Source organism: Dendrobates tinctorius, unplaced genomic scaffold (assembly GCF_039654945.1).
Source record: "Dendrobates tinctorius isolate UK_male_01 unplaced genomic scaffold, ASM3965494v1 ptg000028l, whole genome shotgun sequence".
NCBI classification, from domain to species: Eukaryota; Metazoa; Chordata; class Amphibia; order Anura; family Dendrobatidae; genus Dendrobates; species Dendrobates tinctorius.
Genome location: NW_027361696.1, coordinates 42,128,747 through 42,140,406, shown reverse-complemented (window position 1 = coordinate 42,140,406; position 11,660 = coordinate 42,128,747). Strand labels below are relative to the sequence as shown.

Below are 11,660 nucleotides of genomic sequence, written 5' to 3'. Positions count from 1 at the left end.
GCAAGCATAGAATAAGAGTGTGTGCACACGCTGCGGATTCTGCTGCGGTTCCGCAGCGAATTTGGCCGCTGCGGGTCCGCAGCAGTTTTTGCTGCGGTGTGCAGTACCATTATTCCCTATGGGAATAAAAAACCGCAGTGCAGACGGTGCGGATTTTTCCTTGCGGTTTTAAAACCGCAGAAAGAATTGACATGTCAATTCTTTCTGCGGATTCCGCTGCGGTTTGCCATCTCCTCCATTGAGATGAAAAACCACAGGGCAAAACCGCGGAGCAATCTGCAGGTAAAACCGCAGGTCTTTTGACCTGCAGATTTACCTGCGGATTTTACAAAATCCGCGTGGCCAAATCCGCACCCCATTCCGCAGCGTGTGCACGTAGCCTAAGTGAAGCTGGTCAAATCTAGGCTTCCTCAGGAGCGCTAACAAGTATACACTTTTTGCCTAGGAAACCTTTAAACACACTAGAAGGCACACGCTGCGGTTTTTGGCCGTAGCAGAACTGCAGCAGTTCTGCAGACAGTGTACAGTAGCATGTTATCCTATGTGATTTACAATCTGCTGTGCACATGCTGCGGATTTTTAACTGCGGAAAAGCTGGGGTTTTGAATCCGCAGAAAGAATTGACATGTCACTTCTTTTCTGCGGATTCTGCTGCGGTTTAACATCTCCTCCATTGTAGAGATGATAAACCGCAGGCCAATCCGCAGGTCATTTTACCTGCGGTTCCGCAGATAAAAAATCCGCAGACCAATCCGCAGCGTGTGCACTTAGCCTTAAAGTGGCTTGTTTTTCAGAGCACTTTGCAAAATGGTTAGAATTGCTAATTACACCCTTTCTTAAAAAAATTGCTTTCAATGCAACCAAAAACAGAGACCTCTGGAAACAAATAGTTGTATATTTATTAATGCGACTTTACAAATCAAGGCAGCTCAAATTGATGAACACTCATCGACATTACAGACCATTGCCAGCGTGACGTAATTTGGGGTACAATCTTCTCAGACCATTTTCGAAAATTTTCCACAATTTTCTGTAGGATATCGTTCAAAGACAAGTGAAACAATACTACATTTTTATTCCAGGACAAGAATAGCAGCTTGAATGCAGAAAGTCTATGGCAATATAGTGTGAGACAAAAGGATAAGTGGCAGGCAGCTCCAAAAGTTGCATCTGTGTCTGACATCCCTTTGTTGGGGCAGGTGCTCAGTGCCGAAAGCTGCACCAATAGGGAGAACGCAATCAGTATGTACACAATGTTAAAAACACTACGCAACATATTATGGGAATAACTGCAAGGATCTGAAAGCAGGACTTCACAAAAAAAAAAAAAAACAGAACACTTATAAAGCTGCCATATACCCTTCCTGGTATACTTAGATAAATCCTTACGGTAGAAACAAAGCACCCGATATGAACATTATGATCCCCTTTCTGAGTCCGTTTTGGACAGAGTAATAGCACATTGAAGAGTTAAAAGCCACAGCCACTAAATTTAATCGGAAGTATTGTCCAGCGTTATGAAAAGGAAAGTAGTGGAGATCCAGGAGGCTGTGGGAGAGAACGAACACCACCGGGTAGGACTGAACCAAGGTCGAGGTACGATGTGGCGTCATAAGCACAAATGCGAGTGGAAATCGTGCGAAAATATATAAATCACTCCGAAGTACGCGGCGTGTCACCGTTGGGTTATGAAAATTGATTTTCACGCAAGAGTCAGCACTAGAAGAAATTGGGGAAAAAATAAAATAGAAATTACTTCTGTTCTACAAATTGAAAGACTGATGATCACAAAAGTTGTGGCTGGAAAATAGAACAAAGATGTTGAATACCAAGTCAAGTGACTCTAGCTAAGAGGCAATGTTAACGGGAGCCTACGGTCATCTGAAATCCACCTGCTCAACAGTAACTCAAGCTACAGCTTTAAAATTGAGGCACGAGCTTGGCAAGAAATGAGGGAATGCGTTCTATAAGCTACTGCATTGACTTTTTTCCATTAAATTCAATGAAAAACACTGAAAGAAGTGACATGCTCCATGTCCAAAAAGCCAAGTAAGGCTGTGTGCCCACGAAGCGATTCTGAAGCAGAATAAACCTGAGCAGAATCGCACACCCTGCTCCCAGGAAAATGCATGCGTTTTGATGCGCTTTTGTAAGCGTTTTCACCCATATAATTGATGGTATGCGGAATCGCATGCGATTCCGCAAAATTAATGGACATGCTGCGTTTTTAATCGCAAAGGCCTCTTTCACACTTCCGTTTTTGACCATCAGTCAAAATCCGCCAGGTTTTGAAAAAAAAAAAAATGGATCTGCCATTTTTTTTTTTTTGCAGATCCGTTTTTTTCCCCATTAAGTTGCATTACTGGCAAATCTTGACAGATGGCCATCCGTTGGATCCGTTTTTGTGAGGATCCGCCAAATTTTTTTCGTCCGCCGGCATGCTTGGACGGACCTTGCAACTTTTTTTTGTTGTTGGATCCGCATTTTCCATTGCGCATGCCCGGAGAAAGGAAGTCAGGGACAAAATTAACCTTGAAATCCTTTCTGGCGGTCGACAAAAATTCTCTCTCTCTCGGCCAGCGGTTCCTTTAAAATTCATCACTCTGCGGATACGTCACAAAACGGATCCTGTTACATCCGTTCACATCAGTTAGGAACGGATCCGCTTTTCCGCCTTTTTGGCGGATTTTAACTGACAAAAAACTGAAGTGTGAAAGAGGCCTAAGCGTTTCCGCAGCGGTTAATAACGCATCATTGGCACATGTGCGTTTTTCATTAAAAATCAATTGGATGCTTTTCTTAAGAGTTTCTGCAGCAGAATCGCTTGTCAAAAAGCGCTGTAGAAATGCTAAAAAAAGCGCTACATGGGCACAGCCTTAATCACAAAATATAGACAAAAAAAAGCTGTGCGCATGAAATCTGAAATCTCAGACCTAGTTGGTACTGTCAAATGCATCTAAGAATTATCAAAAAAAAAAAAAATACACAACACCACCCAGTGTGAACTTGGCCTCAGGCCTCTTTCACACATCCATGTCTCCGGTACACGTGGTGACAGTTTTCACACATACTGGAGACACTGACACATGTAGACCCATTCAAATGAATGGGTCTATGCACGTCAGTGTTTCCACAGACTGTCAGTGTGCCCCACACGTAGACATATCCGTTTTTTTATTGTCCGCACGGGCGGCATTATGTCCCTGCACATGCAGAACGCACGTTGATGACATCGTGTCACACGCAACGGCACCAGGGAAGAAGCGCTACAGTAAGCGCTGTTCCCCGGCGGCAGGTGCTGAAGACACTCACCATTATCCCCTGCTGTGCCAGCGATTGGTGTGCAGGGGAGAATGATGAGCGTTATATTAAAGTCAGAACGATGACAGCAGGTGGGGGTTTTCGGGACTATTACTCCCATCAACCTACATCTGCTGTCGCTAAGTACAGCGAAAGCAGGAGCGGCTGATGAGGGATTCCTCACCTGCCGCCTGCGCTGTAACTAAATAAATGGATGAAACACCCGACGTGGGTTCCCCCTATTATCTGTAACCAGCCTAGCAAAACACAGCTGGGAGCTGCAGCTTTCAGCTTCAGCAAGGTTTGTGATCAAGAAAAGAGGGGTCCCCACACTTTTTTTAAATTTAAATAAATTAAAAAAGAAACAAAAAAAAAACAAAAACGGCGTGGGGACCCTGGACGGTCGCATCTTGGCACCATCCAGGTTGAAAACTAATCCTTCCCCCAGACATGGATTACGGCGTGGGACAGGACGACGGACAGGTATGGTATATTGTTGTATGTTTTATTTTACTTTTATTTCAGGAGATGAAGGGCCATGGTGGAATTAGGCGAGGTCGTAAGTATGGTTTAATTGAGATTATAAAAGGAGACTGTCATTTTTTTCAAATAAAGGACTTTATTCTGGGTGTCTGTTTCTTACAATGTGACTAAGGGGTTAGTAATGGGGGAGTCTTCCTGACGACTTTCCATTACAAACCTCGGGGCTTGATGGCACCTGACAATACAAAGGTGACATTAACCCCCACCCCCCACCCCAACTATCACCCAACATGCCACCACTACAGGGACAGTGGAAAGAGCCTGGCAAAGCACCAGAATTGGCACAACTAATAGATGTACCTTTTTCTGGGCAGCTGCGGGCTGTTGTCTTTAGGCGGGGGGGGGGGGGCTATATCAATGGCCCCTTACCAGCCAGAGAATACCAGCCCCCAGCTGTGAGCTTTAGCAAGGCTGGTTGTCAAAACTGGGGGTACCCCTCGCCGTTTATTTAAATTATTAAAAGAAAAACCTTGGGAACCCCTCTATTCTTGATAACAAACCTTGCTGAAGCTGACAGCTGAGTGTTGGCAGTCTCCAGCTGTGAATTTTGCCAGGATGGTTATAGAAAATAGGGGAAGAGCAGCGGAGAATGATAAAAGCCATTTTTAGCACCCGCCGCCGGGGGAACAGTGCTTACTGTAGCACTTCTCCGGCGGCCGTCCGTATGGTACTGATGGGGCACACAGTTGCCACACAAGTGCCGCAAGTAGTAGACATACGGACATAGCTATCTCCGGTACCGGAAATAAATGGACGGGTGAAAGAGGCCTTAAACTGACCCTATGGACACAAAGATTACAAGAAGGAAAGCAAAGTCTTCTGATCTGGAAAGGGCTGCAGATTAATGTCATGTGCGAGTACCTGTAAGTGCTTCTTGTGCAAAGTATTTCACGTCAACATCTTGGTCTTGAGTCAACTTCTCCAGAACCGGCTTCACATCATTCTGCAAGGTGCTGCAAGCACAACGAGTAAGAAACATTAATGAAGTGAATAATCGGATAGCAATGCATGTTCTCATTACATTATTCCCTACAGATTCCAACAGACTAAACGCTTTTAAAATATTACCATCTCCAAGATACTCTCTCAAATAAAATTTAAAATACTAAAATATAAAAATAAAATAAATTATTAGGAATGGCAAAAACCTTTACTTTAATTAGAAATGTAGTATAGTTCTTTTGGTAAGCTCTCTCACTTTCTCCAAGCAAGACATTGCAGTAACTTAGGTATCCATAATTACAACCACTAGCAAATAACATACTATTTGACTAGTCGTAACCATGGATACATAAGCTATTGCAATGCCCATCACATGGGGTAAGCTCCACAGCTTATCAGGAGAACTATAATACATTTCTAATTGGAGTTATCTGCCATTACATTTTACTATGATTTTGGAGATGGAAATACCCCCTTAATATCCCAAAGATGGAAAAGAAAGGCATTTCCCCTGTGATAACAGGTTATACAGCCATCTTTCGCCCCATCACCTGACAAATGTGTTCTGAGATCTCAATCTTCAACTCCTCACTATCTCATTTCTGCAATTACAATGTGATCAACAATGGCTTTTTTTATCCTGTGTGTCTCATTTTACACCTAAATAAATCACCAAATTAGGTTACTTTCACACTTGCGTTTTTTTGCGCTGCGATTTTGCGCATACATGCGCATGCGTTTTTTTCCCTATACTTAACATGGGTGCGCATTGTCATGCGTTTGCATGCGTTCTTTTGTAGTGTGCGCCCAGACACACAAAATGCATCCTGTTGCATTTTTTGTGCGTCCGACCTGTCTCAAAAAAACGCATGCGCACGAAATTCACCCAAAACTTATTAAAGTCTATGGGAGCGCTGCGCACGTCAGCGCAAAAAAAAAGAGGGATTTTTGGTTCTTACCGTAAAATCTTTCTTGGAGCCTTCATTGGAGGACACAGATTACCATGGGTGTATGCTGCTGCTAGGAGGCTGACACTATGCAAAAAAAGGAAAATTAGCTCCTCCCCGGCGGTATACACCACCGACAGGCACCAAGTACCTCAGTTGGTGAGAAAGCAGTAGGAGAAGTAACCTAAAACCTCTCAAAATAAGTACCAACCCAACAAGGGACTCGAAGACCCAACACGGTACAACTTAAACAGGGAGGGGCTGTGTCCCCCAATGAAGGCTCCAAGAAAGATTTTACGGTAAGAACCAAAAATCCCTCTTATCGCTTCATTGGGGGACACAGATTACCATGGGACGTTCCAAAGCAGTCCCGAGGGTGGGAACAGCAATAAGGAACGAGAAGGAAGGGCTTAGGTCGGCCGATGTGCTACCGCCGCCTGCAGAACCTTCCTACCAAAAGCTGCATCAGACGAGGCCTGGGTATGAACCCTGTAGAACCTCGCAAACATGTGCAAAGACGACCAGGTTGTGACCTTGCAAATTTGTAAAGCCGAAGCCTGGTGTCGAACAGCCCAGGAAGCTCCTACAGCCCGGGTGGAGTGAGCTCTCACTCCGGGAGGTGGCCGTTTCTCCTGAAGTCGGTACGCTTCCAGGATGGTAGAACGAATCCAGAGAGCGATTGTGGATTTGGATGCTGGAAGCCCTTTCCGGCGGCCTTCAGAGATGACAAGCAGGGAATCGGATTTGCGAAGAGAAGCGGTCCTGGTAAAATAGACACGCAAGGCTCTCACTACATCCAGTTTGTGGAGCGACTTTTCCAGAGGGTGAGCAGGTGCAGGACAAAAAGGAAGGACGATATCCTCATTAATGTGGAAAGGAGATACCACTTTTGGAAGGCAGGATCTGGCCTGAGAACGACCTTATCCTGATGGAGGATTAGGTACGGGGAATGACAGGATAAAGCTGCCAGCTCAGAAACTCTCCTAATGGATGTAATGGCGACCAGGAAAGTTACCTTCCATGAGAGAAGGGAAAGAGGGATGTCCTGGATAGGCTGGAACGGCGCCTTCTGGAGAGCGCCAAGAACGAGATTGAGGTCCCACAGGTCTATCGGAGAATGATGAGGAGCCACGTGGGCGACTCCCTGGAGAAAGGTCTTACCCTGTGGCAAGGGTGCCAGATCCCTCTGGAAAAGAATCGCCAGAGCCGATACCTGGCCTTTAAGAGTACTGAGGGAAAGGCCCGCATCTAATCCGGACTGGAGGAAACCAAGTGTGGATGGAATGGAGAACGACAATGGAAAAACATTGTTATCGTTGCACCAACAGAAAAAGGCCTTCCAGTACCTATGGTAAATGCAGGAGGAAGCTGGTTTTCTAGCTTTTATCATGGTCTGGATGACCTGGTTGGAAAAACCTGATTCTCTCAGAATCGCAGCCTCAACGGCCATGCCGCTAAATTCAGAGATGGAGAATTCTGGTGGTAAAGGGGGCCTTGTGAGAGAAGATCTGGACGGGCTGGAAGCCTCCAGGGGACGTCCGCGAGCATGTTCACCAACACCGCCTACCAAGGTCGTCTTGGCCAGTCTGGAGCCACCCGAATTACTGTGATGCCTTCTGACTTTATTTTCTTGACCACCCTTGGGATCAGGGCAAAGGGAGGAAACCGGTAAGGAAGTTGTAACTGGGACCACGGAATTACCAGGGTGTCGAAACCGATGGCTAGAGGGTCCCTGGACCTGGCTACGAAGTGAGGAACTTGGCAGTTCATCCGAGATGCCATGAGATCGACGTCCGGGGTGCCCCAACGCTGGCATATCTGACTGAAGATTGTTGGGTGAAGGGACCATTCGCCTGACGCTAGGCCCTGGCGACTTAGGAAGTCGACTGCCCAATTTTCCACCCCTGGAATGTGAAAGGCGGAGATCGCCAGAACGTAACGCTCTGCCCAATGCAGTATCTTTGCCACTTCTGCCATTACTTGCCTGCTGTGAGTACCGCCCTGGTGGTTTATGTAAGCCACGGCCGTGGCGTTGTCTGATTGAATGCGGACTGGTTTGCCTACTAGGAGAGGCTGCCAGCTGAGGAGGGCAAGGAAGATCGCTCTGATTTCCAGAAGGTTGATGGGAAGAAGAGTCTCCTGGGTGTTCCAGCACCCTTGAACCATTTTCTGGTTGAAAACCGCCCCCCATCCTAGAAGGCTGGCATCGGTGGAGATGACTTGCCACTGAAGCGGGAGAAAGGACCTCCCCTGTAGAACTGACGCAGGAATTGTCCACCAAGTCAGGGATTGCCGTACTCGGAGAGGAAGGAGTATGGGACGGTCCAGAGAAACAGAGGTCTTGTCCCAGGCTGAAAGTAGGGACAGCTGTAGAGGACGAGTGTGAAATTGCATGAAAGGCACTGCTTCCATGGAAGACATCTTCCTCAGGACCCTCATGCAGGACCGAAGGGGAATGGGCCTTGAGCGGTTTAGGGATCGGATTCCCTTGCAAAGGGCTGAAAATTTGTCCCTCGGAAGAAACACACGGGCTAGATTCGTGTCGAATTCCATGCCCAAGAAAGTCAGACGCTGAGTAGGGTGCAGGATGGACTTCTCTTTGTTGACTATCCAACCGAGACTGGCAAGAGTATCCAGAGTTATCTGAAGACTTTGAAGACAGTCTTGGCGGGACGAGCCCTTGATCAACAGATCGTCAAGATAAGGGATAATGAGAATCCCCCTGGAGCGAAGGATGGCCATAACTGTTGCCATCACCTTTGTAAAGACACGGGGAGCGGAGGCTAGGCTGAAGGGAAGGGCCGGGCCGTGAATTGATAATGATTCTCCTGAATCGCAAAACGAAGAAATCTCTGATGTTGCAAACAAATAGGGATGTGAAGATAGGCATCCTGTATGTCCACAGAGCAGAGGAATTCTCTGGGTTCCATCGAGGCGATCACCGAGCGCAGGGACTCCATCTTGAAGTGGAGGGTCCTCACATGGCGATTGAGCAACTTGAGGTCCAAGATTGGGTGAAGCGAACAGTCTTTTTTCAGAACTACAAAGATTCGAGTAAAACCCTGAAAACCGTTAGTTTGAGGGAACGATAACACCGGTGGAAAGAAGGGAGGAGAACCCTGGAGTCTGGGACTGCTGTCTTGGAGGCAGAGACAGGAAGAAGCGTCTCTTTGGGGGGGGGGGGGGGGGGGTAGAAAATTCGATTTTGTATCCGGATATGATGATTTCCCTGACCCAAGTGTCGTCAGACAGCCACGCGTCCATGAAAAAAGAAAGTCTGCCTCCCACCCTGGAAGAACTTCCAGGTGGGGATGACCAGTCACTTGGAGGAAAATCTACCGGAGCGGGAGCTTGATGACCTAGAGGGTTGGCCTCTTGATTTCCAGCAGGGAGCGGGTTTATACGATAGTTTTCTCCGTTCCCTGGAGGTAGAGAGCCGGTCCTGCTGAGATGACCCTTCCGCGGAAGAGAAGGGACGAAAGGACCTAAATGGCCGAGAAGCTCTTCTGTTGAACCGTTTAGGCCGAGACTGGGGAAGGGAGGTACTTTTACCTCCAGTGGCATCAGAAATTATCTGATCCAGTTTGGCACCAAAGAGCCTAGAACCGTGAAATGCCAGATTGGTGAGAGACTTTTAGAGGTAGTGTCCGCACTCCATTCCTTCAGCCAAAGGATACGGCGTATGGCAAATATGTTGCTGTTAGCTCTTGCTGTGCACCCCGCCGCATCCAAGGAGGCGGCCAAGAAGTATTTACCCGCATGATTAATTTGGTCTGCTAAATCTGCCAACTCGTCCTGAGGAGCTGACGCTAAGATGCCTTTGTGAAGAATTTTTGCCCAAGCTGAAATTACTTTCGCCACCCAGGAGGAGGCGAAAATAGGACAGAGGCGCCGGATGCCTCAAAAATTGATTTAGCCAGTGATTCTGCCTGTCTGTTGGATCTTTAAGAGATGCCCCGTCCGGAAGGGATCGGACAGTCTTAGAGGAAAGACGGGAAACTGGTGGGTCCACTTCGGGAGCTTTTGTCCATTTTGTGGGAAGATCCGCATCAAAGGGATATAGGACGTCTAAGTACCTGCGACCTGAGAAACGCTTCTCCGGGTGTTCCCAGTGTTTGGTTAAAGTAGTCTCGAACTCCTTGTTATTAGGAAAGGTTCGGGAGCGAGGTTTCGCTCGTTTAAAGGGGACAGAGCAGTCCTGGAGGGGTGCCTTGTCTTCCTTTATTTTGAGTGTTTGAGAAATAGCCAATATGAGGCTACCATGTCCTGTGTTTTAGACATGCTGTCTGAGTGAGATCCAGATTGGGAATCATCGTCTGACCTAAAGTCATCTTCTGAGGAAGGAGACGAGGAAAGTCGCCTGGGTGGAGCGGAAGGACCTTGCGAGCTGGAAGAGCCAGACAGAGCCCGCTTCCTAGAACTCCTACCCGGTCTGTCCCTCTGAAGGTCGCGGTCAGGTGCAGGCGACTCACCGTGAGAGGCGGTCGGTGCACAGGTGGCTGTAGATAGCTGAGGTAATCGTTCTAAGACCTGGACCAGGGACTGAGAAACTTTAGTCAGGTCAGAGACCGACAGACACTGCAACAGCCCACTCTGGGGGAGGAGTGCTCTCATCCCAGGACTCGGGGAGGTTCGGAGGGGCAGACATAGTGGAAGGCCTGCAGGACGGGCAGAAGGGAGACGACTGACCTGACGCCCACTTTTTACAGCGCGTGCAGGCGTAGTGAGTAACGGTGGGTCTGGGATAAGGAGCCCTTGCAGAGTTGGGCATATGTGAAGAACGCAGTATTATAGCAGAAAATATGAGAGAGTACGGCAGAGCGTGAGGGAATACTGCCGAGGAAGGCTAATTAGGGGCTCAAAAATATGGGAAGAGCCTACCGTGTCCAGCTTGCTAATCTGATGTGCAGCCGATGTGTCCCCCAAGCTGAGATCTGTGGAGTGCTGTCACACGGGGTCCTAGAGAGCCACAGGACCTTGGAGATGGGCGGTGCTGGACTGCCGTGTTGCGCGATTGGCTGTAGAATGCGGGGGGGGGGGGGGGGGCGCGGATAAGGAGGAGAGGAGGGGAGCTACTAAGAGAAAGTAGCTCTGCGATAGGCTAAGAAAAGGCGCCAACAGAGGCGCGCAAGGCAGGGGGGCGTAAACCGGCAAAGAACGCTGAAGCGAAAGTAAAAACGCGCTGCCGGTTTTCACCCCCGGAGTCTCATCTAGAAAGGATGCACCCGGTGCCCGTGACGCCGCAGAAATGAGGGAGGTAAGGGGAAGGGACCCGCTGTCTGCGGCTTCAATGCCGAACCCCCCTGCGGGCGGAGAGCTGAGAAGCGCGCGCCTGCCAGAAAACGGCAGGAATTTCAAAAGGGAGAATGGTCCAGTCGGCTATCAATAGCGCACACCTTGGTGACTTCCATGTGGGGCGAGCATGGGGCTGGTATGGTCCAGTCGGCTATCAATGGCGCAGACCTCTGTGACTTCCATGTGGGGCGAGCATGGTGCTGGTGGGAGCATTAGACCGCTTACCTGACGTCCACATGCTTCCCTGCAGAGGATGACCGCAGGGGTCCATGTTGCGGGGAGGCCGCTGGGAATGAAGGTCCTCTGTCCCCGCACCACGCCCGAATAGTGCAGAAGACGGCACCAAAACTTTATCAGAAGGGAAAGTCACCGCCGTCTACCTCTCAGCCCTGTCCCGGGAGAGGGGTGAGGAGGGGAATCGGCTAGGACCGGCCACCTGTCGTCCGCCCGTAGCACCTGAAGGTGATAGGGAAAAGGTCCTGCCTGCGGTCCTGAGAGTTGCGATGTGGGCAACACCACATTGCTCGCTCAGCCGCCTAATCAGGGAAAGCAGGGTGAACATTTACCCCCTGTTTCCCGAAGTTGAATCTGAAAAATAAATGGAAAAACATTAATACACACAACTAAAATCCT

The 11,660-nt window shown here is 48.4% G+C and overlaps 1 protein-coding gene across 1 annotated transcript in view; it reads right to left on the bottom strand.

Annotated features, from left to right (window-relative positions):
• Nucleotides 1–877: 877 nt before the first annotated feature.
• LOC141085329 (uncharacterized) overlaps nt 878–11,660 on the bottom strand; it is a 46,294-nt gene continuing 35,511 nt past the window's right edge. The window contains exons 14-15 of the mRNA XM_073570615.1: nt 4,705–4,796; nt 878–1,719 (exon numbers count right to left, since the gene is read on the bottom strand). Coding sequence (XP_073426716.1) covers nt 1,703–1,719; nt 4,705–4,796 — 109 coding nt within the window. The 3' untranslated portion in view covers nt 878–1,702. The remainder of the gene's footprint in view (nt 1,720–4,704; nt 4,797–11,660) is intronic.